This window comes from Phallusia mammillata, chromosome 1 (genome assembly GCF_965637545.1).
Source record: "Phallusia mammillata chromosome 1, kaPhaMamm4.hap1.1, whole genome shotgun sequence".
Classification (NCBI taxonomy): domain Eukaryota; kingdom Metazoa; phylum Chordata; class Ascidiacea; order Phlebobranchia; family Ascidiidae; genus Phallusia; species Phallusia mammillata.
The window spans coordinates 29888617-29915301 of NC_137252.1; the positions used below are offsets into that span (position 1 = coordinate 29888617).

Sequence of the window (26685 nt, forward strand, 5' to 3'; positions counted from 1 at the left end):
TGTTGTAGTAATTATTACTAACTATTACTACAAACACAATGACAGTGAGGATAAACTAGCCAGGTGTGTTTTTGGAACGTTTGTTTACTAGAAAATGCGACAATTTCTGGTTAGTTTTATTGCACCTATGTTTAGATTTACATAAGAAAGAGCTTTTGCTAAAAGAATGGTGCCCAAAATAAATGGTTTAGTTGAGAGTTTGGAAGCGTTTTAACGAATGTAGCGAATGCGATACATTTATTCAGAGCAGCAGCGCAAAACAGCCGATTTTCAGCCTCGTATTTCAACGGCATCAGCCGCAGAAGCAGAACCGCACAGCACACTTTACTTTAGTGTTCACTGGTTTGAATTGACGGGTTTACAAAGCTCGAAGGTGCAATAGCTCTTTCGTGTCAACTTTGGCGGGCAACGCAGCTTTATATCCGGGGGCGATTCACATAGTTCGTTCGAGAGATTTATTGACGTATTGTTTACGATTTTTTGCTGCTATTATGTCGGAATGGTCGGGATTAATATAGCGTAGTTGTGGTGCAACAAAATACTACAAATAATCCTCTACTACGAAAAAGTTTACATATTTTTACAGTTTTGTTTCATTTTCTGACAGGTTTTTGTTTTTAAAAGCTATTTAAATTGAATTGGTGTCGGCAAATCATTAATTCTTGCAAACTTAGAAAGGGATATCTGTTCTGGATTTTATCAAGTTCTTTGTAATAGTAATGGAATGGAGACCATCGAACTGACACCAGAATTAGTTTTTGAAAGGGTTAGTGAATACGGTTCTCCTCCAGCTTCAATGCTCTCAGTGAGTAAATATGTTTGTTTTTTATATTTTTTGTTTAACTTAACTTCTTGGAGCAAACTGGTTTAAAACATATCTATAAAGTTTTTATATTTATTATTTGTCAAAATACTTGCAACAGTGTAGTTTTGGATACTTAATGTTGCTTTTTTTTCAGACATAAAGTTTTTCTCCGAAAACTGTAAAGGACAATCATGGTATTACTGAGTGGCATTTTGCTTAAAAAATATATTCATTGAAATGCCAAATTTTAATAATTAGCCAGATAATGTAATGAACAAAAAACAACTGATTAGGGCTTGGTGTGAATACATGATGTAGCTTTTATTTGAATTAAATTTGGATTATTTTCTAATTGCTCAACAGTCATGAATGAATAAACATGTAATTGAAGCAAATTGAGTGCAAATATTATAATGTTTGTTGTCATAAAACTGTCAAATGCCAAATTATGCTGTTGGTTCTTGCCAAAATATTAATTTAAATCTATGCAAGCTATAATTGCTAAGTATAAACAATGGTATAATCAGAAGAAAACAGTGACAAATTAGCATTTGGGGAAGGTGCAGAAAATGTTTTTGTGGAGTTAAGGGACTAAAAATGTGCATTTTTATTTTGGTGGGGGTACGTGGTCGCTTCCTGGCTCTCATATCAATGGGTGTAAACCAGGGACTGGTAACCTACGGTCCATGAACCAGATGTTGCTCTTTTGATGACTACACATGGCTCTGTTGTGCTGATATTAAATCATAACATTGAAATAATATTTTTGTTCATTTTAATCCGCATATTTTTTACTACACTTCCATGTGTTTTAAATTACAATTATTTGTTTTCAAATAACAAAAACTTTATATATATATATATATATATATTTGTATATATAGCTTTACCAAAATGCATTGTAAAATAAAACATTATTGACTCTCTCAGCTAAAAAGGTTTTTGACGCTTGGTATAAACATTTGTTAAATGAACTTACGGAAACCACAGAGCAGCACATAAACTAATACTGATTGCTTTTTTTGCAGTATAACTCTGGAGCAGGAAGAAGCTCTTTAAGTGGAAGTGGCTCATCCCGGCGACAAACTGACACTTTATCATCTCCAAGAAGTGATCCCACATCACCCCGGAAGCGAGGAGTTTCCCCGTTGTTGTCAGATGTGGGAAGTGCTGCAAGCAGTAGAAACCCCTCTACAGAAACTGCAGGGACAAAACTTCGCCATGATCGAGGCTACTACTCTCTTGGATCTGGAATAGCTAAAGCCTTGAAAAAGGCACAGCAAAGCAAGGCATCTGATTATGGAGTGGCTATCAGCATAAAAGGCATTAAAGGTTTGTGATATTTTCATACAAATAGTTTTAAACAATCAAACAAAAACCCCACTGTAGTATTAAATATAAGTTTTTTGAGAACAAGTAGCATTAAAAAAATGATTAGTTTGAACTGTTTTTACAATTACTTGCATAAAAAGGTCATGTTATTTGGTAATTCATACACATTGTGAACTCTGCATTATTTTTTTGTAATATTAGGTCATCCTTTTGTGATACTGGAAGACAAGGAGAAGCACAGGCACATGGTACCAGCCCCAGACCCACCTGACTCTGCAAGTGACAGTTCAGTTGATAAAAAGCTTCCAAATGGCCACACTTCTGAGCCTGGTGGGTGTCTAGACTGAAGGGCATGAATATTAAAATTTTAAAATTTTGCTACTTTAAGTGGAATGTAATGTTAATAACGGGGTCCAATTTGTTGCAAGCTTCTAAAGAAATGAGCTTGTCACTTTGAACATAAACTGTATAGATTTCCAAGTTAGAAGTAGTATATATAACATAGGATAATTTATCCATAAAAGAACCATCAAGCCACTAATTGCTATTAATCTCACTGGACACACGGCAGTTAACAAATCCATACGCAATATAGCATATTGATTGATAATGTACAAGTTTGCAAAATTGCTTCAAAAGTGCAATTTGCATGAATCAATAAATCTAAGCAGGAAATGAATAGTTCAATTCACTTCCTTTATTGCATCCTTTAAACAACAGCTTGCTAAAACTTCAAATAGATGTGTGCATTGCAAATTAGCTAATTACGTGCTTATCACCCTGTTATTATCTGTCCTGTTTGTTCTTCTCTATAACCTAAGGGCATAAACCACAAAAGACTATGAATGTAGTAATATTTGATATTGACATTTTCCAAGGCCCTAGACATTTCATTACCATTTGGCATGAAGCGTTATGCATTTGATTGTTTAATATCTTGAAATAATTTGTGGCTGTTGGTTTTATGGTTTTCCAATGTATATTGTAATATAGCAGCAAACACTATTGCCAAAACTGGAATGAAATCAATGGAACAAGTTGCCAAACACTGAAATTTTATTAAGGAAGCATTCATATTTTGTGACCAATAAAAACTGGAAACAAAAAATATGCTAACAGAGTGGTAAAGAATATGAGATTACATTTCAATTGTGCTGTTAAACAGATGAACCTCTGCCCAAAGCTCCCCCAAGAAGAGCTGGAACACTAAGTAAAGATTGGAAAAGCAAGTCAAATGACAAGCAGCCATCTTCCACCAAGCCTGATGGTGGTAGACATTCTCTCAAAGATCGAGAACCGTTTAAGCGCTTGTCAAATGGCCCGTCTACATCTGAAAAACTTGTCAAGGTATTTTTACCTCAAAATGACCCCCATTTTTGATGAGATGTAGGCATGCATTTTCAGATCTTTAAAACTTAAATGGGTGGCTGTCAAAATTATGCTGTGAAAAGTTTATCACATTAAATAATATTGGATAGAAATTAAAAAAACATGCTTGCATTGCTGATGTGTGTGTTTTATTATATTTAGCCCTCAGATGTTAAAGCTCAACAAAAAGCATTAAATCCACCATCATCACCTTCCATGCACATGAGGTCCCCCAGATCTCGCACAGCCCATGAAAAGGGACTCAAGGGCCCTGTTGCCACACGTTCCAGGAGTTTGTCACCAAACAGAGCTTTGGCTAACAGCAAAGCCAACAGGTAAAGTAACATGTGTAAGTTTTGCGAGCAAATGTATTTTTGGAAAATGTGAAAACACACATTAGTGGTTTTATACCACTTGATCAAATTACTCTGTTGCACATAACGTTTATTGTTACGAAGTTCATTATAAATAAGTTTTAGCTTTTGTTTGTTGAATTCTTACTACTGCAAATACTATGCGGCAGTTGTGCAAACATCAAATGGTTCTCATTTGTAAATCATAAACTAATGAAACCATGGCCTTTATCCCAAGCTTTGCTAATGATTAGTAGTAACTATTGTGCAGCAAATAGGTGTGTTCTGTGCAAGGCCGACAATGTTGTTTTTGGGTTGTAACTTTCCGCAGAAGAAGTTAAGGTAAATTTAAGTGTTGAATAATTAATGTAAAGTGGATTTTATGAAAGCCTATCATGATTGTCTATGTCCATCTTGCGCAAATTTTGAATGTTGTTGCATGTGCTACAGATCTCGCAGCATGTCACCACCAAGAAAAGGGGGCAGAGGCAAAAGAGTGGACAATAATAGTGTTCAGCCTGTTTCAAATTTGATTGGATTTTTTGAGACTGGCCAACCTGACAGTCCACCAGTAAGTTATACAAATGAACTTGAGACAGCAAAAACATTATTACTAAAAACAAAATTGCCAGCTTAATGATGAAAATAATGGGTCAAATATATGTAAAAAGTGACATGCATTTGCCGAAATGTCTAAACAATAGAGTATGTTGTCTATTTGGGCCGTTATTTTCATCATTAAAATTGCTAGCAATGTAGAACAAAATGTAGACATTTTATTGAACAAACCTTGATAAAAAAAACACTTCATCACTGAAGAATAAACATTTTTATATGTTTTGAAATATCTAGTTTCAAAATAGTTTTCAATTTGATTGTGTTTGTGAAATAAATGTTTCTTGGGTGATAAAATTACTTAATGGACATTGTTGTGAAATGTTAACTCTTTTTTCGTGGTGTGGGAAGTTTAAAGGTTGGTTTGTGTTGTGTTAAAGGTAGCAAAACCACAAACAAGACCCGGTCGACATACACAAAGACCGAGATATGAAAAACCTCCAAACAGGTATTTTTCGTTTGTAGCTTTACTAAAACTCATGTTGGTTTGAATTGGTTTGTTAACCAGCAAAAAAATGTGATTTAGTTTCACATTCCTTTTATTTGAGTGCATTTTTTTCAGGTCCAGTCTCCCATCATCTTTTGATCGAAGGCCAAGAATTGACAGCAAAGAGGTTGAGGTTACCCCATCTTCAAAAAAGCCCAACCTGACAGTTACTACGGCAACAGCACCAACCAAATCTGGCTCTGCACCAGCAGGAAGGTGAATATTTCTTCATCCACATTAAATTGATTGTTGATCAGCTCAGAACATACCAATACCTGAAAATGGTTTTGTTTGAAATCCGGAATTGAAACACTAAATATGGAGAAAGTTATGTCCTTGACTTTAAAAAGTGTTAGCTTTTATCTTGCAACAACTATTACATAAATAACCTGTACCAAATTGAACTCAAAAATGTTTTACTTTATTTATTCTTTAATTAAGCATACAAGCTGTGATACCAAAAATAGTTATGTCCTACATCAGTGGTTCTCAACTGGTGGTCCATGATGCCTTTTTTTGGTGGTCCACAGGACGTCCACTAAATTTAGTAATAAACTAGAAATGATTACATATTACATTTTGAAATGTAAAAATGCTAGCTGTTAATAAATCAATCTCACTTCTTGAAAATCGGTTTAAAAAAAGTATGTTTCAAGCCCAAATGGTTGCTATGTATATGTACTTCAATCTTACTCAAAAACGAAATGGTCCATGATATTATTTTTACTGGGCCGGTGGTCCATGCCCCGAAACGAGTTGAGAACCACTGTCCTACATGGATGCTCAAGCACAGTGGTGCCCAATCTGTCGATTGCGATCGACTGGTCGATCTCTGACTGATTTTAATTCCGAGAGTTGGACTACTTCAAAAGTCGCTCTCGGGTGGAAAAAGGTTGGGCACCCCTGCTCAAGCATAAGTTTTCGAAATTCAGAAGACAATCTTGATTAAATATTAGCACAAATGCGTGTATAACTACCAGAAGAACATTGTATGTCATTTTCATACTCAATCTGTGTTAAATCATCTTTTGCTAGTGTAAAATTATATCTGACTTACTTTAACACATTCTAATCAGGTACTTTGCAATCACTTCTCCTGCAAAAACATCACCAACGAAGTCGCCATTTAGTAGCAATACAACTCCCAAAATCGTACCCCTAAAACCAGCAGAAGATCCTTCTCGGTTATCGTCCTCTACATCATCTTCTGAAACTGGATTATCCACTGATGAAGGCACCTTGAATATTATGAGTGATGACTCTCGTACATTTGGAGATAGACCAAATAATTGGATAAACAATCTTCGACATAGTACCCCTCAACCGTGGCAAAGCTCTCAACCAAAAAGTCATACTACACGTGGGGTTGCCTCAGAAGCACTTACTAAACCCAGTTCTATATCTACACTGCCAAAAGGTATAGCAATTTTTCACATTAAATTTTGGTGGTTCGTTGAAATTTTTACCACACTAGGTTTTGTATCGTAAGTGTTGGCTTAAATGTTTGTAAATATTTTATGCCTAAAAGTGGGATTATAGATAGAGCATTGGTCTTTCACTGTCATTGCTTTTTTTCTGTAATTAGATTTTCATGTGCAGTCAAGGCCAGACTTTCATTGCTTATTTGCTTTTAGTAAACATAGTTTAGGGTTTTGTCAATACCATGAAAGCATATTAAAGTGCCATAATCTATGGGCAAACAGTCCCATATTCATGTTAATAGTCTTTGGTACCATGCCACCTTGAAATTTGGAACACAAATTTGTGGCGTAATGCATTTTCAGGATTTAGACAAGTTAGACCCATTATTACCCGATCAAACCAAAGACACAGTAACAAAAAGCCATCTAACTATCTGCAACCCGTAAATTCAGCCTATGTGACAGGTGAACGTCAGTTGGCACACGCTTGATTGAAACTGTTTGTGAGCCACTAAACGCTTGTATTGTTGTGTGCGTCACATTGTCCGGAAAATTGCAGGCCCCGGCAAATTTAAATCAGGCTTTTATGTTAACTGCTGTTTTTTTGTGCATGTGTGCAAGTCTCATACCAAAGCAGCAAATAATTTTGTCCAGACTTTTGTTGTCAAAAATTCACTCATGAAAATTACATCACAGTGTGTGTGAAAGTGACACTTTTTCTAGATCAAGTTTCTGCAATTAATTTGTTGTCCGTCCTTAAGCATACTTAATGCTTAGATCATGTTAATAGTTGCCTAAATACTAGTTTCTATGCAGAATGAAATTCATAATATATCGATTTTTATGTCTGTTTGAAATGCGAATGTTTTGCTGCCTATATATATTTGAAATATTTTAAACCAATTAATCTTCCTGGTTATGATATCTCTGGACTGTATCAACTACTGTTTAAGTGAAAATTTTACTTTCCATGACAAGCATGGTGAATTTAATCCCAAAAGGTTTTCACAAAAATACCCTCTCTTGTCCCCTACTCAATGACTTGCATCTTAAAAACATACTGTTTTTCTTATTTATTGTCTTCAGATAATTTCTAACCAATTTCTTCAATTCCAAGCTAGCCAACTTGCCTACTTAATACTTTGGTGGCTTGCACTAACATTATATGCTTCTTACAAGAACGTACAAAACCAAGTTGGAAAAAGACTGCAGAAAGGGCCCTAGCCAAGGAGCGTAGCATCATCCCTATACAGGCAAAACATTCAGAAACGAGTCCTAAAAAACAAAAACAGTCGCTTCATCCAATTTTAGCCAGAAAGCAATGGTTGACAATTGTGTCCAATTTCAATATTAATGGAATAGACCTGAAGCCTAAAGAGGCCATTAAAAGAAGGTGGCAAAATGCTGCTGCAGAAACCTTGGCACGCGAAGAGACTGTCGTCCCTGTTGCTATATCCAGAGATACATCCATGGATATACCCGACATATCAGGTTCATAACTAGAAGTCCAATTTTTAGGCCCTGTTTTTTCAATGTCCACTTAGCCACCTATGTATTGCTGTAGTCTTTTTCCACACAACTAACAGTTAAATTCCACTAATAATAACCCTGGATGTATATTATGTGCATGTAGACTTACCAATAACCCTATAAACACCTTTTTAAGCTTTATACGACCTATGTTGATGTGTTTAATTTCAGAAGTATGATTTTTAAGTTTCGAAAAAGTCTCACTTTACTAGGTGATGAATTTTAACATTTAATTCGTACTTTGGTGTTACAACTCGATATACCAACTTTTACTGTTTTAAAATACTATATAGCAGTTCACTGGAAAAAAACTTGTTTTTGTACACCAAGAGCCTTGCATGTAATTAAAAATGCTAACTATGGTGCATGTTTGGAACATTATCTATTTGTGTTGAAACAAACAAATCTAATGTTTTAAATGTTCCAAGACATCAATGGCACTTCTTCTTTGCCTGTGAGCGAAGTCACGAAAGAAGACAAAATAATACCGGAAGTGGCAACAAGTCCCCGTTTGCTATTCTCTTCTGTGAAAGGAGGTCAAATTTTTTATCAGTGCTTTTGTTTGTTTACCCTAACAAACCTTGACAAGTTTGTAATAGACATAAGCATTGTACAGCTTTTGTACTTGGTAACAAATGTTGTCATAGGCGTAACCGCTTTGACAAGTTGGACAATGCAACTTTAAATCAACACACCACTTATTGTGGTTTTCGAGTGCAGTAATCGGTGACAATTGGCAACTATTTGGGGTGCTAACGAAATTAATCCCACATAGATCTGTTGAACACTCCAAAGGTACTTGATTTCTCACTTAACCTTGATTTTATAGAGGGCAAAAAGAGTGGCTCAGCCCTGATTGATTTGGTCCTACGAATGTCTGATGACAGAAAAAAGCCAGTTGCAAAACCAACTGGTAAAGTCCCCCTTGTGTCCCATCTGTCTTTAGGTGATTTCTTGGTTATTCTTTCTTTCTACTTTCAGTTCAGTATTGTTGACAGTTAAAGAAGTCTTTTTATCTGACATATTTGACATAATATCACATTTGTAAAATGTTTCAAAGTAATGGCAGTTTCAATATTTTTTACTAAAGCTTGCAAACACACTCAAAAAAGCATTTTTACAAATAACCAAACATAAATTGATTGCAGACTACAAAAAGACAGTGAACAAAACAAAACCAGAAAAATACACAGGTGAAAAATTGATCTAATTTTTTTGTCCACGCTTCAACCATTGTCTAAACATACCTCATTTTTCTGGCAAATTAGCTCCTAAAAAAACTCATTTTCGTGAAATTGTTGAGGAGTTAGTAGTCCCAGAGAGAGTTGAAAAAAGAGAACCTCCTACAGCAAAAGATGTGACTTCTGCAGGTGACCTGAGCAATAACCAAATAAACCTACTGCTTTGATTTTGCTTGGCTTTTGGTTCTTGTTGATTGGCAGGGATTTGTAATAACTTGTTTGTGATTGTGGATCTTGTTACAACCCATAGTTGTGTGATTTTATTTGGCTGTTGCAGCAATTGTGCTTTATTGACAAGATTAGGTAGAACACATCAACATTTTTTACAAACTTTTAATGCACTGTGACATGTAGGATTAGCAAATATTTTGGTTTCATTCACTTATTTGCTTTGCAGATTCTCTAATTATAATTGTCACAGTGCATTTCATGTTTTTTTAGAACAGACTTTTTATTGCAGTGCAAACTGCTTAGAGTTTGATTTTTCATGTAGCTTACTAATACTTTTATAACTGCATGAAAACTGTAATTTGTGTTTGTGTGAAAACAATTTGTAGCTGCATTTTCGCTTTGCTGTAACCTGTAATTACTAGTTATTCAAAAACCAATACTTGTTGTCATCCGCTATTGTATTTCTGCATATTTGTGTTGAATCACAAGACAGAAAATAGGTTGAAAATTCAATTTGGTAGGTCATTCACATAACCTGACTTTAAAACTTAATTCAAGAAAAAATACATTTGCATTTTTGCAGTATAATTTGTGACATGAATAATTGTAATTTGATGCAGAATAGCTTGCATGCTTTAAGATTAGTGTGTTTGAAATACCTCAGCTCTTTGTGTATACTAAATCACTACACTAAGCTTTAAAATGGCTGTATTGCAAATAATGCTCTAAACAGCATGGCATTACATGTCTTTAAAAAAGGAATAAATTTGAAATCTAAACTATATATATAATTAAACTAACTTTCAAATTTTGCAAATGTGCAATTATAAATTATATGCCTTTTATAATTTGAAATAACCGGATGTGTACTATGCACAATTCACTAAACACTCGCCTTTTATGAAATATTCTGGTTAAAATAAAATGTTAAAATTTTGTGTTCTAATTAAAGATACAACAAGCAAAGCACCAGCAGACACAAAGGAAAAAGATTCACTAGATGTACCCAAAACTGTAGTGAGTAAAGCTAAAATTGTTGGCCCAAGTCATCAGCTTCTTAAGAAGACGAGGAAAAGAAGAAATGCTCAAAGAATTTCAACTTCTGATCAAAAAGGTAACTAAAGGCTTGGATAAATAATTCAAACTTGCAACCATTTGCAAACAAAAATGTTTTAACTGGATACACTAAAACACTAGGAATAAGGGGGTCTGTTTCATCAAGTATTTTGAAAACAAAATGTTTGAAAGATTGTATCATGCAATTTTTGCTATTTTACTGATTTCCTTTTCCTTGATTTGTGATGCTTATTGCTTATAAGAGAAAACAATTTCTAGAGGACTGATTTATAAGTACAGCAAAATCCAGTTAATAGCATAACAAATTTGTCTGACTTTTTTATGAAGTTAACCAGATTACCTGATAAACATGACATATCTGAGCCAAAAATCAGAGCCAGTATATTTGTGTGAAACATAATGGCGTTTCGACAAGTGCTATTTTCATCATTAGGCATTTTACACAAATACACTGGCTTTGATTTTTTTGCTCAGATTATTCAAAACCGTGAATAGTGTACCTAACATGACATATGTTAACATAATGTACAGTTGGGATTTATAATCTCTTCATGCAACTAATTGATTAGTGATTTATAATGACTTGATTTCACTCTAAAAATATTTCAGTTTTGTACATTTTTCTTGGATTTAAAGTTATGTGTGTGCTTTTCAACCAATTTACTTTACAGCTTACAGTGGTAGTGAATGGAGCGAATCAGAATATTCTGATGCGGATTCATTAGGAGCTCCACTTCACATAACTGATGATGAGATGGAAGAGGAAAAGGTACAAAATAATTTTTAATCTGATTTTGAAACTATTTCCAATGTTTATCTATTCACAGAGTGTGATATGTACATTCGAAAAATCAATTGTTTTCCATATTTGATTTGTCCAAATCTTTAAAACAAAAGTAAAAAACATATTTCTAAATATTATTGTTTCCTTTTTATGACTTTCTGCTTTTGGTTTTTAGCATATTTTTTTGTCATAAAAAATTCGAAAATTGGATGTTTTGTTTTTTCAAGTGAAAGCGTTTTTTTTAGGCTGCAAGAGAAGAATCAGAAACTCCATCCAGACAGGAAGTGATGTCACCAGTGAGGTAGGAAATTTTTTTTTTTAAACATTTCTATACTTTATGACAGCATGATGTTTAATAAAAAAAGGCACCACATTCATTGGTCGCATCCAATTGAGCCTTAAAACAATTTTTAAATTGGCTTCTGGATAATTTTGAAACTCCTACTCACGCTTTGACAGGAGGTGTGTAATAGTGATGGGATGATACCAGGTTTTGAAGCGCGTACCGATACGGAGTCCGAGTACCATGTGTATATACCTTCGATACCGAGTACTTAGATATAGTGTTGTACTTAGTTGTACATCACTTGCTAATTTATCTTTTGGGGTACTTGCGCGCACAGAGGCATTTAGAAAATTGTAATCTTCACACGATAGCGAAGAAAAGAATTGCGGAACTTTTTATTGGCAAAAAGTTGCCCGTATTGTTGTAGTGTAAACCAGCCTTCGGTATCAAAACTAAGGCAAAATATTTCCATACCGAGTACGAGTATCGATACCACTGAAATCAGTCGATACCGAGAACCGGGAACTCGTCCCATCCCATCACTAGTGTGTAAGGGTGTCAAACCCTGCACACATAAGCATTTAATTGCGCAACCAATACGCCATATATAAGTAAATAAAAACCGCAAAAAGAAACGCCATACATATGCTGCATAGCGCATCTCAGTTCTCAACAAAGCCCTCTCCGAAAGCAACAAATCTCCGCTGTACAAAAATCGACAATTGACGAGTCAGTGTTAAGTTTTATGTAAACAGACAACTCCAGCCAAGTCGGAAATAAGATGTGACCTTTACAATGCACTGGTTCCTTTCTTCGGTTCAGCACCTCAGGCGAATGTAGCGACGTAATGCTTATATATGAGCATCTGTAACTTGTCCTTGTTGTCTGAGGTATTTTTTATGACGGCTGCGACGCCAACCGTAATGGCATCATAAAAAACAACTGCCTGTATTTGGAAACATTTTTGGGCGGTATTGGTTTCACCTGGTGGTTCCGATTTCTTGCTTTTTTTACATTTAAGATAGGCGCAAAAGGCATTTCTTTACTGTCAATGAATATGGGATTTTGAAAATAGGCATATAAAATTGTACACATTTTTCTATTTTTTGCGGCATTCGAAAACGTACACAAGAGTTTCGGTTGTCTACTTGTTGGATGTGTTCTGTGTGCTTTTATTCGGTTTCAACCCCAGGTCTTCGTAAAACAGACTGCCTGTCCTGGATATAGCTTAAACTGATGTGGGACAGCATTAGGGGTCTTTTTTCATAGAAAATCTAGTTAACAACGTTAAAAAATGTCCCGACGTGACTGTTGACTGTCACTTTTGTGAAAATACGAAGCTAAAATAGTATTAAGAAAGTCGTGATTCACTAAACCATAAGTCCACACAGTTTGGCCGAATCAGGCTTATACAATAAGTACGCTGAACTTAACAAAACATGTAATAATAATTCAGACAACATGGCTCGTGTTTTTAGACAGAATAACTAGTTAATTTATAATGTTGCCAATTGGCGATATTAAAAGTTAAGGGAATGATTTTATACCCTAAAAAAGTTTGGTTTCGGCCTAAATTTAAATAAAAGTTCGGGCCAAAAGCCCCATGCTTGGGCAAAACAGCATATTCGGCCGAAATGTTTTCACATAGCGATAGTGGTGAAACATATACAATACACATATTCGTTTGGGATCTGGTCGAAATACGTTTTGGCTTTCACTCGAACTTCCTGATGAGGCACTTCAGTTTCCCACTCTTCTCTGTATTGCTGTCAAACAACCACTCCAAGTCCCATCATAAGCACTTTGTTCAGCCGATTTGTCTGTGACCATTTTTCCCATTACAACCCACTCGTCTCATTTGTTTAAGTTCAAAATTGACTAGCTTGTCTGTAATTGGTTGTTTCCCGGTCACGTGATTGTGTATAGTGTGTAAGTTTGTGTTTGAAATATAGAGATCGAATATGGTTTGCTAATTTATAGAAATGTGCCAAACTATGGATTCAAATGCGACCATCACCAATTCCTACAGTTTAGGGCAGAGATATACCTACGGCCCACGAGCCAAATGTGACTTTTTTCATCATAGCATTTGGCCCTTAGACAAGTTTTAGTTTGCGTTTAATAACACAATAAGTGTGATTGTCATATTATAATATGGTTTTTAGGTATAACAATGTTCTTCAACGAAATAAAAAATTCTGAGATTAATATTCTACTCCAAATGTCTTGGCCTTGATTTCAAAAAATCATATTATTTGAAGTAAAAAGTTTTGTGTTTGACTTTCACGACAATACATTTCAATATATATATGTGACATTATCAGCTTTTCAGCTAAACAGGTTCGACTCCTGGTCAAGAGAGTGCATTTAACTTGCCAAGGGATTCGAACTTACGTCTTTAAACACTGGTAACTAATATAAAACGTGTCATCAAAACGTTGTTCCGAGTAGTATGAATTTTGAAACATTCTTTGTCGAGTTTTAGACTGGAATTTTTTTCATTCCGCAGATCAAGTTCAAACACTTGATGTGGTTTTTGCCGTTGGATTAAGTTACTAGTCTTGCACGTCTAACAGCTGCACATGTAGTTTCAAATTACTGTTTAATGCAGCAAAAATGGTTGGCGCGTTGCGTTTAATATTTTAATTTTTTCCTTCATAGGCACACAGTTATTTGCTCCAAAACTCGGACAAACAAACAAACCATAAAACAGACAAGCTAATCTGTACAAATAAAACATTTTGATGTCCTTATGCCATATTTGATAAATAGTTAAAATCAGCGAAAAAATTAGTTACCGACGTGTTTTGTCAAAAACTTCTCACAAATAAGAAACGGACTATATACCACAAGAAATTTCTAGAACGCGACAGGATTATAATTGTTTTACCTCTTATCTTCTTCTTAACTGTACAGCCCTTGACTTTAAAAACTCTTCCAAAACAGACTAGCTATTTTATATGAGTTAAGCCCTTTACCCCGGTTTTGTCAATTAAAACCAAACCGAAACCCAACTGAGCTCGGAAAATCAAAGTTAACCAGCGAAAAATGTAGACACGGTAATTATGGGTCCCCTTCCCTGAAGACACATATTGTTTTTGTCCGTATTTTTTTTTCTTTTTTTCTTTTTTCTTTTTTCTGTCTAACGCTGGCTTGTTAGACGCGTTTGGTTAAGAAAGAGTGCTTCAAATTTATTCAAATTTGCACAGATGTTAGTTATTAATCTAAATTTGATCCTCCTGAAGTTTGACCCCGATTGACCCAGCGGTTCACCCACAGGCCCCCAAAATGCAAAAGTTTTAAAACATGGTTTGTTATATGCGTTTGGTCAAGAAAGAGTGCTTCAAATTTGTTTAAATTTTGTCAGATGTTAGTTATTAACCAAAATTTGATCCTCCTGAAGTTTGACGCTGAATGACCCAAGGGTTCACCCACAGGCCCCCGAAACGTAAAATTTTTAACGCTGGTTTGTAACGCTCGTTTGGTAAAGAAAGAGTGCTTCAGATTTATTCAAATTTGGACATATGTTAGTTATTAATCCAAACTTGATCCTCCAGAAGTTTGACCCCGAATTACCCAGCGGTTCACCCACAAGCCCCCGAAACGTAAATGTGTCTAACGCTCGTTTGGTCAAGAAAGACACTGTAGGCAGAAGTCCCAAGAGAGTAACTCACTGGTTTACGATAGCAGGAGGGCTCAGCTTGACGTCGGACAGACGTTTTACGAGACGTCGTTTTGGTGATCAGAAATCAGCTGTTTTGCACAGCAATGCTATTTCGTTTTATTAAGTTATCACTCACATTTTCAGTTTTGGCAAAGGTTTCACACCTATGACGTGATTTAAACCTAATAAGCGTGCTTCGGTTTCGTATATGTCAAGCAAAACTTGTTAATCAAAATAAAGTTGAAAAAATAAACTTGACATTTTTGCAAGATAAATGTTTTTTTTAAATGCTCGTTGTCAGGTCGGCCGCCGCATGACCACGGGTTACTTAAGGTCAACTAGTAGGTATTACTAACACAGTTCAGAACTTTCTTTCGTCATAACGTAGCGTTTTTTTGACAATAAATTTAGGAATCAACACTCAAGGCATGTATAAATTAGGTTAAACGGTGTTGTTGAACAGTAAGGACGGCGTGCTATTGAAAACGGTAGGTCAAACAGTCGTTGCACCCTGAGAGGTTACTACAGGTCAATGGTTTTGCGAAACAAAGTTAAATGAAAAACGAATTGTTATGTGTACACTTGTAGCAAATTGCTTTTTAATTTAAAGTGTCTGTAACACAACTGTTACAGCTTTCTAGAAAAAAATGTGTTTAAAACCCGACCTTGGACGACAATATCTGGGTCAAAGCAAGAGATTAAATTAAAGTATTTGTTTCGTTCTTTTTTAATGTTTTTGTAATTAAATGACAATAATAGTGCAAAAAGAATACGAACAAAAAATGTTTATTGTTGGGTTAATGCTTTCTAAAAATTTGTCCTTAAAAATCTAAAAGTCACCGCAACATTTGTTTACCGTAAATCCGCACAAACACGCGTGTGGGGACCCATTAGTTTTTGTTTACAAAAACAATCATATGTGTAGATCAAATGATGTGTATAGTAAATTGGTAAATATCGTATAGAATATATAAAATGGAAGTATATCAGAAAGCCACCCTTCTAGTTTTTCGATAACTTATTGTCGAAAAAGAAGGATTTTACTCGTTTACGCAAACACCTTTAATAAAGAATGTTTGCATTGATAAAAAGACCGTTTCCACAAAATCTGAATGTTAATTCATACATTTTATTCGCAGCACCACAAGTACTGGAGATTCGAAAAAATCACACAAGCGCACATCAAGCATTGTGTTTGGCAAGATCAGCAGCCAAGATGTATCAAAAGTGGGTAGTTTTGCTAACGTTGTGTAACTCCATACACTGGTCTGTTCAAAAATAACGAGTATATAAATCCTGTTGAATGTATAAAACGTTTTTTTGTTTTCATAAAATTAGGAAATTGTGATGCATATTAGTAGATTGAAACCAGCTCTATGAGTTTCACAATTGGATTTGCAGAAACACCAAGAAGAGAACGATGGCTCAAGTGCGCCATCAGTGGCAGTACTGCAGCAACACATCGCCCAACTTCGAGGGACGGTCAGAGAGCTTCAGGCTACAGCTGATGTGAGTGTTACAACCTCAAGCGAAAATGCTTGACATTGACCCAATGTCGCTTTGCTGTTTCATTATGCTATGTAAGGCCAGGCCCTGAAACATTTTTTTAGTTATGTCTTCTTGCTGCACGTGGCAATTAATCATTCCCACATTGCACGGTGTAGGCTAGAAAAACCTAGCCTGCGGTGGGATTCGAACCCGGTTGATTCGGTGTAACGCCTTCAATGGGCCTGGCTTAAAATCGTAGGTTACATTTAAACTGCAATTAACAGCTTCAAACAGGGCCGTATCCAGGAATAAGAGTTGGTTCCAACATTTTAATTTGGGATTTTCCCTAATGACGCTCTATTACGTCATTAGATCTGCTTAGGAAAATTTACCACACAAATGAACCAGACCGCACGTGAATACTTAATTCACACATCAATCTGCCAGTAATTGTTCCATTGCCTATTTCGTTTTATAGTTTTACTTTGAAACGACGGGTTAAGCGGCAAAGCGGTTTGTCCAAAATTATAAGAAGGCCCAAATCCGAAAGTACAGGACCGAAACCCAGTCCAACTTTAAACTTTGGCCCTTTCTCCAGTTCGGAGCGATTTTTTATGCAATTTATACGCCTTGCAGTAGTCAGGAATTTCTCTTTGCTAGATAGTTACTTTTTAAGGGCATAGTTCGTAAATTACAATTGTTTAAATAACAAGCTTCATAATCCGTGTTTGGCCTGCAGTCGAATCTGGACAATTTCGAACTGTTGAAGAAACTCCAGCAAAAGTTGGATGCAGTTGAGCGTGAAAATGAGAAACTGGAAGATGAGATTACAGAGGGAAGGAAGATCCTTAAGGAGCTGGAGAAGAAATTAGATGCGGCTCATGATGAGATCCAAGCTCAAAGACAAAAGTGAGTTATGTCTTAAATTGTAATTATCCAGTTTAAATCTGTTGGATCTGGTTAAATTTTCTCTGTAAAAGCCTCAATTGTACTATTTTGGGCAGCTTGCTTTTGACTTTTGTTAAACCTGTACGTTTTTGATTGAATTACTCTTCAAGTCCGTGTATAGTGTTCCTACGTATGTTTTTGTTGGTTGCAAGTGTTTTACCTTTTTGCCAAAATCTGTTGGTAAATCGCTATCACTATTAGCATACGTGTTTAAAATTTCGTCTTACATATGCTTCGCAAATGTAATGCGGATGATTTTAGTTGATTGCCAAAAAGCGTAACTTATCATTAGTTAGGAAAATGTTCGAGTTAACTGACATCAAAACCTCTAACCATAAACTAGAAACGTTTGGACTATCCCTAACATCTAAAGTTAGCTATCAAATCGTTGATAAGTTGTAAACGGGTTGTTCCTGTGTTCAGTGAAAGACGTGATCGCATCATTAAGCAGCAGCAAGCACAGGAACTGAGTGATCTTCGCGCGGAATTATCCGATCTCGGAGACGAGCTTGAGAAAGCAAAATCCAGCTCCAAGGAATCGAAGTCGGATGAAGCTGAACTAACCGAGGTTTACTTATATGTTTGTTTTGCAAAATAAAAATGGGTAACCATGTGCGGTTTTGCTTGGACAATTTCTATATTTTTGACATATAGTATTTTGAACGAAATACCTATATTTCTCTTTTGTAGGAATTGGAACGACTGCAAAGAGATTACGATCGCCTTTTGAACGAACAGAACGAGAGAGATGGGTTGCTTGCGAAGCGCGAAAACGAACTCGTCGCCCTGAAAAAGGTGATTTGTGACTTGTTACTGTCTAAGGATCCTGTGTCCCTATTAATACACATGTTAAGAAAACAGATTAAACGAATCCTACATGACAAAGATAAATATACGCACGGTTGCCATTAATCTAAAGCTAAAAAGTAAGGACGGTCAAGAAAATATTACATTTTTATTCAATAAATAAAAACAACGATTAAATTTTTTCATTCAAGCTTCCGACAAAAACTGTTACCTTTTTGGTAAATAGTTCAACTTGGACTTTTACTTGTGCCAAATACTAAATTTCACAGCAACATTCGCCTTACAAACTAATTTAGCAAGATAGTACGCTAGGTTGAAAAAATACTGAAAAACTAAAAAACGTGCTTTTTCTTTTGGAACGAGTCAAAGTCTAAATTGAAATGCTCAAAAACTAAAAAAAACAAAAAAAATCTTAAAACTAAGACAAAATAAGGACGCAAGTCAAAAATAAGGACAAATCGTGGAATTAAGGACGGACGGTTACATGAGGGCCTTGGACGTTTTGCTAATTTTTGTCATGTTCTGTGTTTTCTGTTACAGGCTCTTCGCGACGAATCAGACGCACACGATGAAGAAGTGGAGATGATGAGGAAAATGCACGACGACCTCCTTGCAAGACTAAGAGACGAACTCGAAAATCTCAGACAGGTGAATACGACTTCATTTGCAAGATATCGTATGTGACTGAACCTTATCGAAATTTTGAAATCCACCTCGTCAGGAAACAATCGGTTGTTTAAACCTGCTTTCTGTGTTTATGCTCTTTTAAAAAATGGCTTATAAAAAAACAAGCTTAAAATATCAGCTGCGATGAATGTATTCATACTGGGATCAGCTCTGAAGCGATCATGCAGACCAGCGATCACAACACACTCATATATAAATCATAGTACACCAGGCCCATAGAAAGCATCATACCGATCAAGTGTCCCGAACATTTCCATATTGCAAGATTTTTCTTGCCTGTGTTATGCCCTATGGGCCTATGGGAATACTTTAGGGACCGGATTGATTCAGTATAACGCCTTAAATGGGCCTGTGCAACTTTGGTTTAAATATGTATTACATTGTAAATGCCTGGTGTTAATTATACCCCAGTCGAATTCAATGAGTTTAAACACGTTCTTTTTTTCAATTTTTTCATGTGTAAAGTTCCCATCGGGTAATATCAGCTTTCAACTGAACTCAAAAACCATCAATCAAGTATTCGTATGTTTTTATTCAGGAGAGTGTAAGCGCCGTGGAAGCACGCCCGATCCTTGAGGAACAGGTGTCCGCTCTTAAAGAGGAGCTTGCAAGATTACAGGATCTCAGGGAGCAGGAAACCTCCAGCTCGGATGACGAGCAATCTTCATCCAGCAAGCACAGGGCCCAGGAGGAAATCGGAAGAAACAAAAAGATTCTTCGGAAACTACAAGAAGAACTAAAGGTGCGATGCATTGTCATTGTTTAGTATAAACCACAAAACTCCTAAACGTTAGAAAGTAAATTGAAAACGTTGGTAAATTGGTTCTTAGAATCATCCCCTGCTCTATTACCATTCTTGCAATGATTTCCACCTTTCCGTTTAGTCTACTAGGCTTTCAGTTGATGAATGATCGTGTGGTGAACGAACTATTAGCCTATTTTAATTGTAACCCCTTTTCATTGCTCTTTATAGACACTGAAGATGCTTTTTTAGCACAATATGTTTTTTCTTTATAAGATTGAGAACTGATTTTAACCTGGAAATAAACATTTCCCAACTTGTGACAAATTATGAACAGTTGTCTGAATATACAGTATTCAACTGTTTTTTGCCTAAGTTATGGACATAAACTAAACTTGTATCTAAGTTCGATTGCAAAAACACCTTTGTTTATTTTTAGGCAGAACAGACGAAGTCGGCGAACTTGCAGCACGAGGTCAACTCGCTACAGCGAAAACTCAATCACGCTTCCGACAACAGCTATCACACCGACCGCATCGAAAAACTTCAGCAGGAACTCAGTGATGTGAAACAGGTACGGGTGGCTCACGTGACCGATTCCACCAATCAATTTTCGAGAAACGCTTGTAGTCGTTTTCTGCTTGCAAAACCTCATGGTTGCTTTTTGTTGTATTTTTTAGGAAAAGAAGATGTTAGAGGGGTCCCTTGCTTCCCTGGAACTGCAGAAGTCGACGCTGAAGAATCAGATGCAGGAGGCAAGACAGGAGCGGGAGGATGGAGAAAGAGAGGTGGGATGAAGTAAAGTCATATTTGCTGGTCCTTAACTGTGAAAACCACTTCCCATGGTATTCTCCACCATGGTGCAGGGTTGTAGCGCCCACCTTAAGGCATTTTGTAAATTTAGTTGAGTGGTACGCACTCAAGTTCATACTGTGGCAAACCGTACGCACTCGTTAAATTGATCAAGTTTTTGTACGAAAAACTTTCCGTTTTTTTTTCGGAATATATTTCAGTACTTTTTTAACTTCTCATAAATTGTATTCTTAACTAGGGTTGTAGCGCCCACTCTTAGGCGTTTTGAATTTTTTTTTGTAAAAGAACGCATGCACTTTGGTTTATGTTGTAGTGGTTGGTACGCATTCGTTCAAATTGAATATGATTTGGCAAGAAAAACTTTTCTCAAAATGATTGGCAGCACAGTAAAATAGATAAAAAACCCCCGTCTGTGGCCAAATTGTTAGATCAAATCTGGCGTAATAATATTAATGTACATGTAAGATGTATGTGTATAAATCAAAGCTGATCTTCAACTTATCTGGTAGCGGGTTCGAATCCCACTGCCTACTGTGTTTAACTCAATTTCTTGCACTGAATTAAACCAACTGTTGGTCTATTAAAATACGTCTTAAACACAGTGCTTGGTTTACTGCGTCGTTACGAACATATGTTCCATGTTTTTACGACTCATTATATCTATCATAAAATTTGACGTCATCTAGTTCGGAGTCTTGTCACACAAAGGCCAAACAACGAGCAAAATTTTTGTTTGTCCAGATCCGTACGCTGGAATCGGACGTTTCTCGCCTGAAGGGGAGAATTCAGGAACTTGAGAACGAAACCGAACGTCTGAAAAAAGAACTTAACCGTACCCGTCGTCATTTAGAGGTGAGATATTACACAGAATATTTTTTCAATTGTTTAACTGTTTGAAAGTCATATAATGCATACTTCACGTAAAACGTATGGTAGGACCCTTATATTAACATTGATCCAGTAAGCCTCTTCAGTTCTGTTCTGAACAGTAGAGCATATTCGTAAATCAATTACATGTCAGTTTTTTCCTGACCATTACTGTGAAAGGTATTTTCCGGTATATCTCATCCCATGAATATGTCCACACTAAACACGAATACAGACACTGTCTTACCGTTATCATTTTTCACCGCACAGGCGCAGGTTTGTGATCTTGAACATCAGCTCACCGAGTCGGACCGCAAACTATCGGAGCTTCAAGCGCAGAAAGCGAATCTCGAAACTTCGCTCTCTGAGGCCAAGGTAGGTTTGCCAGCATCTGGCGCTTCGCCTTTTTTGCCAGCTTGCATGAGCCGCCCCACTAATGTAGACGCGTGCGGTGCTGTGGTGTGCGCTCAATCCTATGTGTTGGTCACGTGACCGATTGCAAGGCAATTTTCCTTGTATTTGAGACATCCGGAAAAAATATAAGCTGTTGTTTGTTTTTTTTGAGGATTTTTTCCAACTTTGCCCAAATTTATCATTCAATAATACTAATATAACTTTGAAAAAGAACGGTTCAAGTCCTAAAAAACATAATTTTTACACGTTGAATGCCACAAACCCACGGTGTGTTGTGTTCATTATGACGTCACTTCGTCACTTTACGTCATCACACGTGACGTGCGTTTTTCTGTTTCCATGAAATCACGAGCACGTTTATATATTTTTTTCGCCGAGATGTTGATTTTTCAACTAAACTAAAATCGCGCATGCACGGCGACCTCTAACCTTTGACCATAGGTCGTGACCCCGCCGCAGAGCCTGCATGACCTCGAGCAACAGAAGCTTGCCCTCGAGCGCGCCCTAGCGGAACAATCGGAGATGGCTGCTCGCTACAAGGTGGAAATCGAAGAACTAACAGAGGAGGTAGATTGCCCGCGAATCTTCCTGTTGTCATGACGAATGTGTGACGTCCTATGACGTCACGATTGCCTGCGCGAAAAGCTGAGCATGTGACGTAATTGTGTGCTTGACTTGCATGGTGGCTGCATTTAACAATTTTGTTGCCATCTAACCTTGTTTTTTCTCGGTAATTTTGCTGGCATGAGGTTTTTGGTTTGTTTGTTTAAAATTTGTCTGTCTTTTTTATGTTTAATAGCACCCTTTTTTAACTGATAGTTGACTGTGTTTATGTTGCAAGGCTACTAAATTAAGAGTCGTATATTTTTCCCACTAAACTCACTAGAAACCTTTACCTCTGAATGTTTCGTTCCAATAATTTTTATGTCGAGACTCTAATTAATATTTTCGCCATTGCAATAACCAGGTTTGCCCTTACCAACCTTTAGATCAGGGGCGGGCAACATACGGCCCTTTTGAGCGGGATTTTGAGCGGCCCGCAGACAGTATCCGGTCTTACATGATAATGTGACCCGCGGCCACAGTCTGCCGCAATCCCCCACTACTGGCTTACTACGTCAAATTATAGTTGTAACGGACAGTAACGCTCCCCAAGAGCAAAAAACTTTTCCGCCGTTGTTACCATTGCACCTTACGTCCATTGTTACGACATAACTGCCAACCTTGTGTGTGGCCTGCTTTCACGGTTTCCTTTGTTTCCACACGTGTAGCCTAATTAGTGTTTCAGCAGTATCTAAGTCTGTGGTGTATGCATTAAATTTGCTGTGATGAATAATTTTATGGTATATCAGTTAGATTGTTTGGACTGTATTGTAATTGTGACGTTCTTGATTGTATTTGGTTTAGGTGGTCAAAAATCCGTTTTAAATCACTGGATAAATACGCGATTAATGTATCGATTCAGGAATCCGGCCCGCCAAGTACTTCATTTTCCCATATCGGGCCCGCCGACTGGAGAAGTTGCCCGCCCCTGCTTTAGATTTACGCTACTAGCCAAAAATATGTTGTAATTTTTCGGACCCAACGCATCGCCTTTATCCGTTGACAATAAGTTTTCATTGTTTAAAACTTCTTAAACGCGTTCGCCAGCTAAGACGGATGTCGACAGCGTCATCTAGCGACGGTACCAACGAAACCATTCATCACTTGGAGGAATTTAAGAGGAACGCAGCACAGGAACTCGATTCTTTGCGTGCCGATGTCGAAGCCAAAGCTAAAGCCTTGCGAGAATCGGACCGCACTAATAACAAACTACAAGAAGAGGTCAGTTTGTTATAAGTTAAATGGTGGGAAAAGTTTTCTTGCTTTTACCTCTCGACTTGACCTTATATTAGCAGAGGCGAATCCGGTTAATCGCATAACCAATTTTACCAAGCTTTTAAATCCCAAAAAACGTATTATGCGGTTAACTGAAAAATGTTCGTGACAAATACCAGATGTTGGGAATTACAAGCCTCATGGAGTTTAACAGATTATGCGATTAACCGGACTCGTTTGAATATCCTTGTTTTATGCCAGGAGTGCAAAAATTCTCGTTTAAAGAAAGTCTTTTATACTTACGGAGTATGTGTATTGTAATCTTCATGGTGCTTGGGTAACGTAACAGCAGTAGCTTTGTTTGCAATGTTTTACCTCAATAACTTTCTTGTGACAACTTCTTTATGTGATTTTCATGTCGTATTTAAAGTGCAACTAGTAGCAAAGCTTTTTGGACTGTCTCGCCACAATTCACTTCACTCATTTAGAGCTTTTGAATAAATTAAAAAGTAGTAATCAATTTTAATTAAATTTAGGGTTTGCCAATAAGCCTGATGTGCTTTTTACAAAATTAAAAAGCCTCTTTAAGTTTTTATTTATGGTGTTAATGTCGGTTGCTATACAATTGTGTTTTACTTTGTTAATGTCTGGTACTCATTTTTTCAGCTTCGACGGATGGACCTTGAGCTCGAGGAGGAACTAAAGGAAAGGGAAGCGACGGTTGCGGAATACAAACAGGTGGAAAGGAATCTTCATGAACTGGAAGCAAGAATCGCAGGAACCAACAGAGAGAGGGAGGAAAGACTAAGAGAAATCGAGAAACTACAGGTATAGATATGTCTTCATTCAATTTGCTGCAATGAATACACATATTGGACCAAATATATATACACAATAATGAAACCTAAACTTGATGTGTTTTGTTTTAATATAGGCTAATATATGCTCTAATGCAGTAAATAGGATCACACAGTTAGAGTTGTAAGTCGGGCCGGGCTTTTAGTGTAGGATTTAAATTTGGGCTTCAGTGTAAATAAAACGGGCTCAATTCCGGCCTGACTTTACACTTCGCCATATTTGTGTTCTAACATACCTTGGTAAAAATCTAATATTTTGGCTTTAATTCAACCGAATTTCGATTCAAACTTACAACTCTGAACTCAGAATGTTGCCTGATTGTTAAAACCAATGTACTGTACAGATAAATGTCAAAAAAAATCGGAAATTAGTTAAAAAGTAGAAAGTAAATTATATATTCCTGTGAACATAAAAGTTTATTAAATTCCAGTAAAAAGTTTTGTTCATTACAATTTTATACACTCACTCAGTCTTACTCAAATTGGGAGAATTTGTGGCAATAAACGTTGTTGTTTCCTTTTTATGAATCATTATGTTACTCCAGGGGATGCTGTCCATCACAGAGGACAACAAGTTAAATCTGGAGGAGAAGTTGGAGGCGTTTGAAGATGAGAAAAGAGAAATGAACCGACGCATCCACGAACTCCAGGAAGATGTCAAAGATAAGGAGATGGAGATTGATGAATTGAAATACAGAGTAAGTTTCCTATTTTACACAAACACAATCGAAAATCCTAATAAAAATAATACGATAAGAGCGTTTTTTATTCATTTTAGTGTTACAAAACTAATACATTTTTTGTTAATAAACATGTTCGAACTCTAAATTGAGTGCGGTGCTGTATTGTCACATATTTTTGATTTTTTGAACATTAAAGAAGTTAATTGTTTGCAAAATAAACTTTTTAAACAAGCCTCTGTATATTTGGCGTGACTTAGGCACAACACTGACTACAACCTACCATGCAAAAAGTAAAATCTGCGTCTTGATCATAATCTTGAAGCTTTTCTGTCACGTCAGGTAAATACTGCTGAGTCATCGCCCGCCGACGAGTCGCGCCTGAGTGAACTCGAACACGAATGTAAGATGGCGGAGATGCAGATTAGCGGGTTGAAACAAGCACTGGAGGCAAAACACGCTGAGTTTGAAGACAGCGAAGATGCCAAGAAGAAACTAGAGGACAAAGTATGTACTCATAATCATCATAAACTTATATTATTACCTTATTCAAATAGAAAAAAAAGATATTAAATCATAGTACGCCAGGCTAATTGAAGGCGTTACACCGAATCGCTGGTCTGCATGGACGCTTCAGTGCTGATCCCAGAATAAAACGTTGAAATCAGTCCTGCAAAAATGTAATTAATTAGACAAAGTTAGCAACCATAAGTCGTACCATCACATTAACGAAAAGTTTGTTCTGATTGATAACTTTCTTGCAGTAAAACCGTTTTATTCCCATGCGAAAAGAGGGCTGTACAAGTAATGGCGTAACATGAAACGCGGTGGAAAATTGTTTTACACTTTGAAACACTTGGTGAAATTATGAAAACAAGTTATAGTGTTTATTTCATGCGTATTAAAATTCCAACTGAAACAGAACACAAAATAAAGCATGAAATTCAGCTAAAAGTTTTTCTCAATAATGACCGATTTTCAAAAACGTGTCCCTCGCATTTTTGATTTTACCCTTTTACAAACTCCCATTTTTACTCTGAACCAAATCTGTCTTTAGTTGAAAGACAGCGACATTAAGTACGAGGATGCCATAAAGCGGCTTCGAGATGTTGAGAAAAAGAGAAGGCTGGCAGCAAAAGAAGCTGAAGACCTCACTATTGCTCTTACTGGCAAAGTAGCCGCTCTAGATGAAGCTCAGAGGAAACTTAGACGCCTCGACAATCAGGTAATGGTTCTGTCAGTTACCTGTAAGTTTGTGTTTTAGATAACCGACGTACTTGCAGTTAGTTAATATCCGTTTTTTGTGCGATAAGAAGTTGATGGCAATAAAACAATTGAAAAACTTGCTAATAGTGGCCGTTTAAAGGAACCAATGTCAAAAGGAAACCGTTAAAAATATTTTGATTTAAATGTTCCTCAATAAAATGTGG

At 36.5% G+C, this 26685-nt stretch overlaps 1 protein-coding gene across 5 annotated transcripts in view; it reads left to right on the top strand.

Moving 5' to 3' along the window:
* The first annotated feature begins 585 nt into the window (after window positions 1-585).
* The window catches only part of LOC145205902 (uncharacterized), a 73897-nt gene continuing 47797 nt past the window's right edge, over window positions 586-26685 (top strand). Inside the window, exons 1-35 of one of the 5 annotated variants that reach the window (XM_080078485.1) lie at window positions 586-805; window positions 1834-2137; window positions 2339-2467; window positions 3303-3484; window positions 3668-3840; window positions 4309-4429; window positions 4854-4921; window positions 5036-5176; window positions 6037-6377; window positions 6745-6846; window positions 7561-7872; window positions 8340-8447; window positions 8741-8857; window positions 9060-9104; window positions 9180-9281; window positions 10276-10437; window positions 11072-11169; window positions 11430-11485; window positions 16274-16361; window positions 16536-16643; window positions 17362-17531; window positions 17994-18138; window positions 18261-18365; window positions 18918-19025; window positions 19603-19806; window positions 20246-20380; window positions 20487-20594; window positions 21361-21471; window positions 21757-21861; window positions 22342-22467; window positions 23551-23724; window positions 24385-24546; window positions 25121-25273; window positions 25598-25762; window positions 26313-26480. In XM_080078485.1, the coding sequence (XP_079934611.1) occupies window positions 725-805; window positions 1834-2137; window positions 2339-2467; window positions 3303-3484; window positions 3668-3840; window positions 4309-4429; window positions 4854-4921; window positions 5036-5176; window positions 6037-6377; window positions 6745-6846; window positions 7561-7872; window positions 8340-8447; window positions 8741-8857; window positions 9060-9104; window positions 9180-9281; window positions 10276-10437; window positions 11072-11169; window positions 11430-11485; window positions 16274-16361; window positions 16536-16643; window positions 17362-17531; window positions 17994-18138; window positions 18261-18365; window positions 18918-19025; window positions 19603-19806; window positions 20246-20380; window positions 20487-20594; window positions 21361-21471; window positions 21757-21861; window positions 22342-22467; window positions 23551-23724; window positions 24385-24546; window positions 25121-25273; window positions 25598-25762; window positions 26313-26480 (4977 nt within the window). In that variant the 5' untranslated portion in view covers window positions 586-724. The remainder of the gene's footprint in view (window positions 806-1833; window positions 2138-2338; window positions 2468-3302; window positions 3485-3667; window positions 3841-4308; window positions 4430-4853; window positions 4922-5035; window positions 5177-6036; window positions 6378-6744; window positions 6847-7560; window positions 7873-8339; window positions 8448-8740; window positions 8858-9059; window positions 9105-9179; window positions 9282-10275; window positions 10438-11071; window positions 11170-11429; window positions 11486-16273; window positions 16362-16535; window positions 16644-17361; window positions 17532-17993; window positions 18139-18260; window positions 18366-18917; window positions 19026-19602; window positions 19807-20245; window positions 20381-20486; window positions 20595-21360; window positions 21472-21756; window positions 21862-22341; window positions 22468-23550; window positions 23725-24384; window positions 24547-25120; window positions 25274-25597; window positions 25763-26312; window positions 26481-26685) is intronic. The other 4 variants (XM_080078488.1, XM_080078487.1, XM_080078489.1 and 1 more) reach the window with 4 other exon arrangements.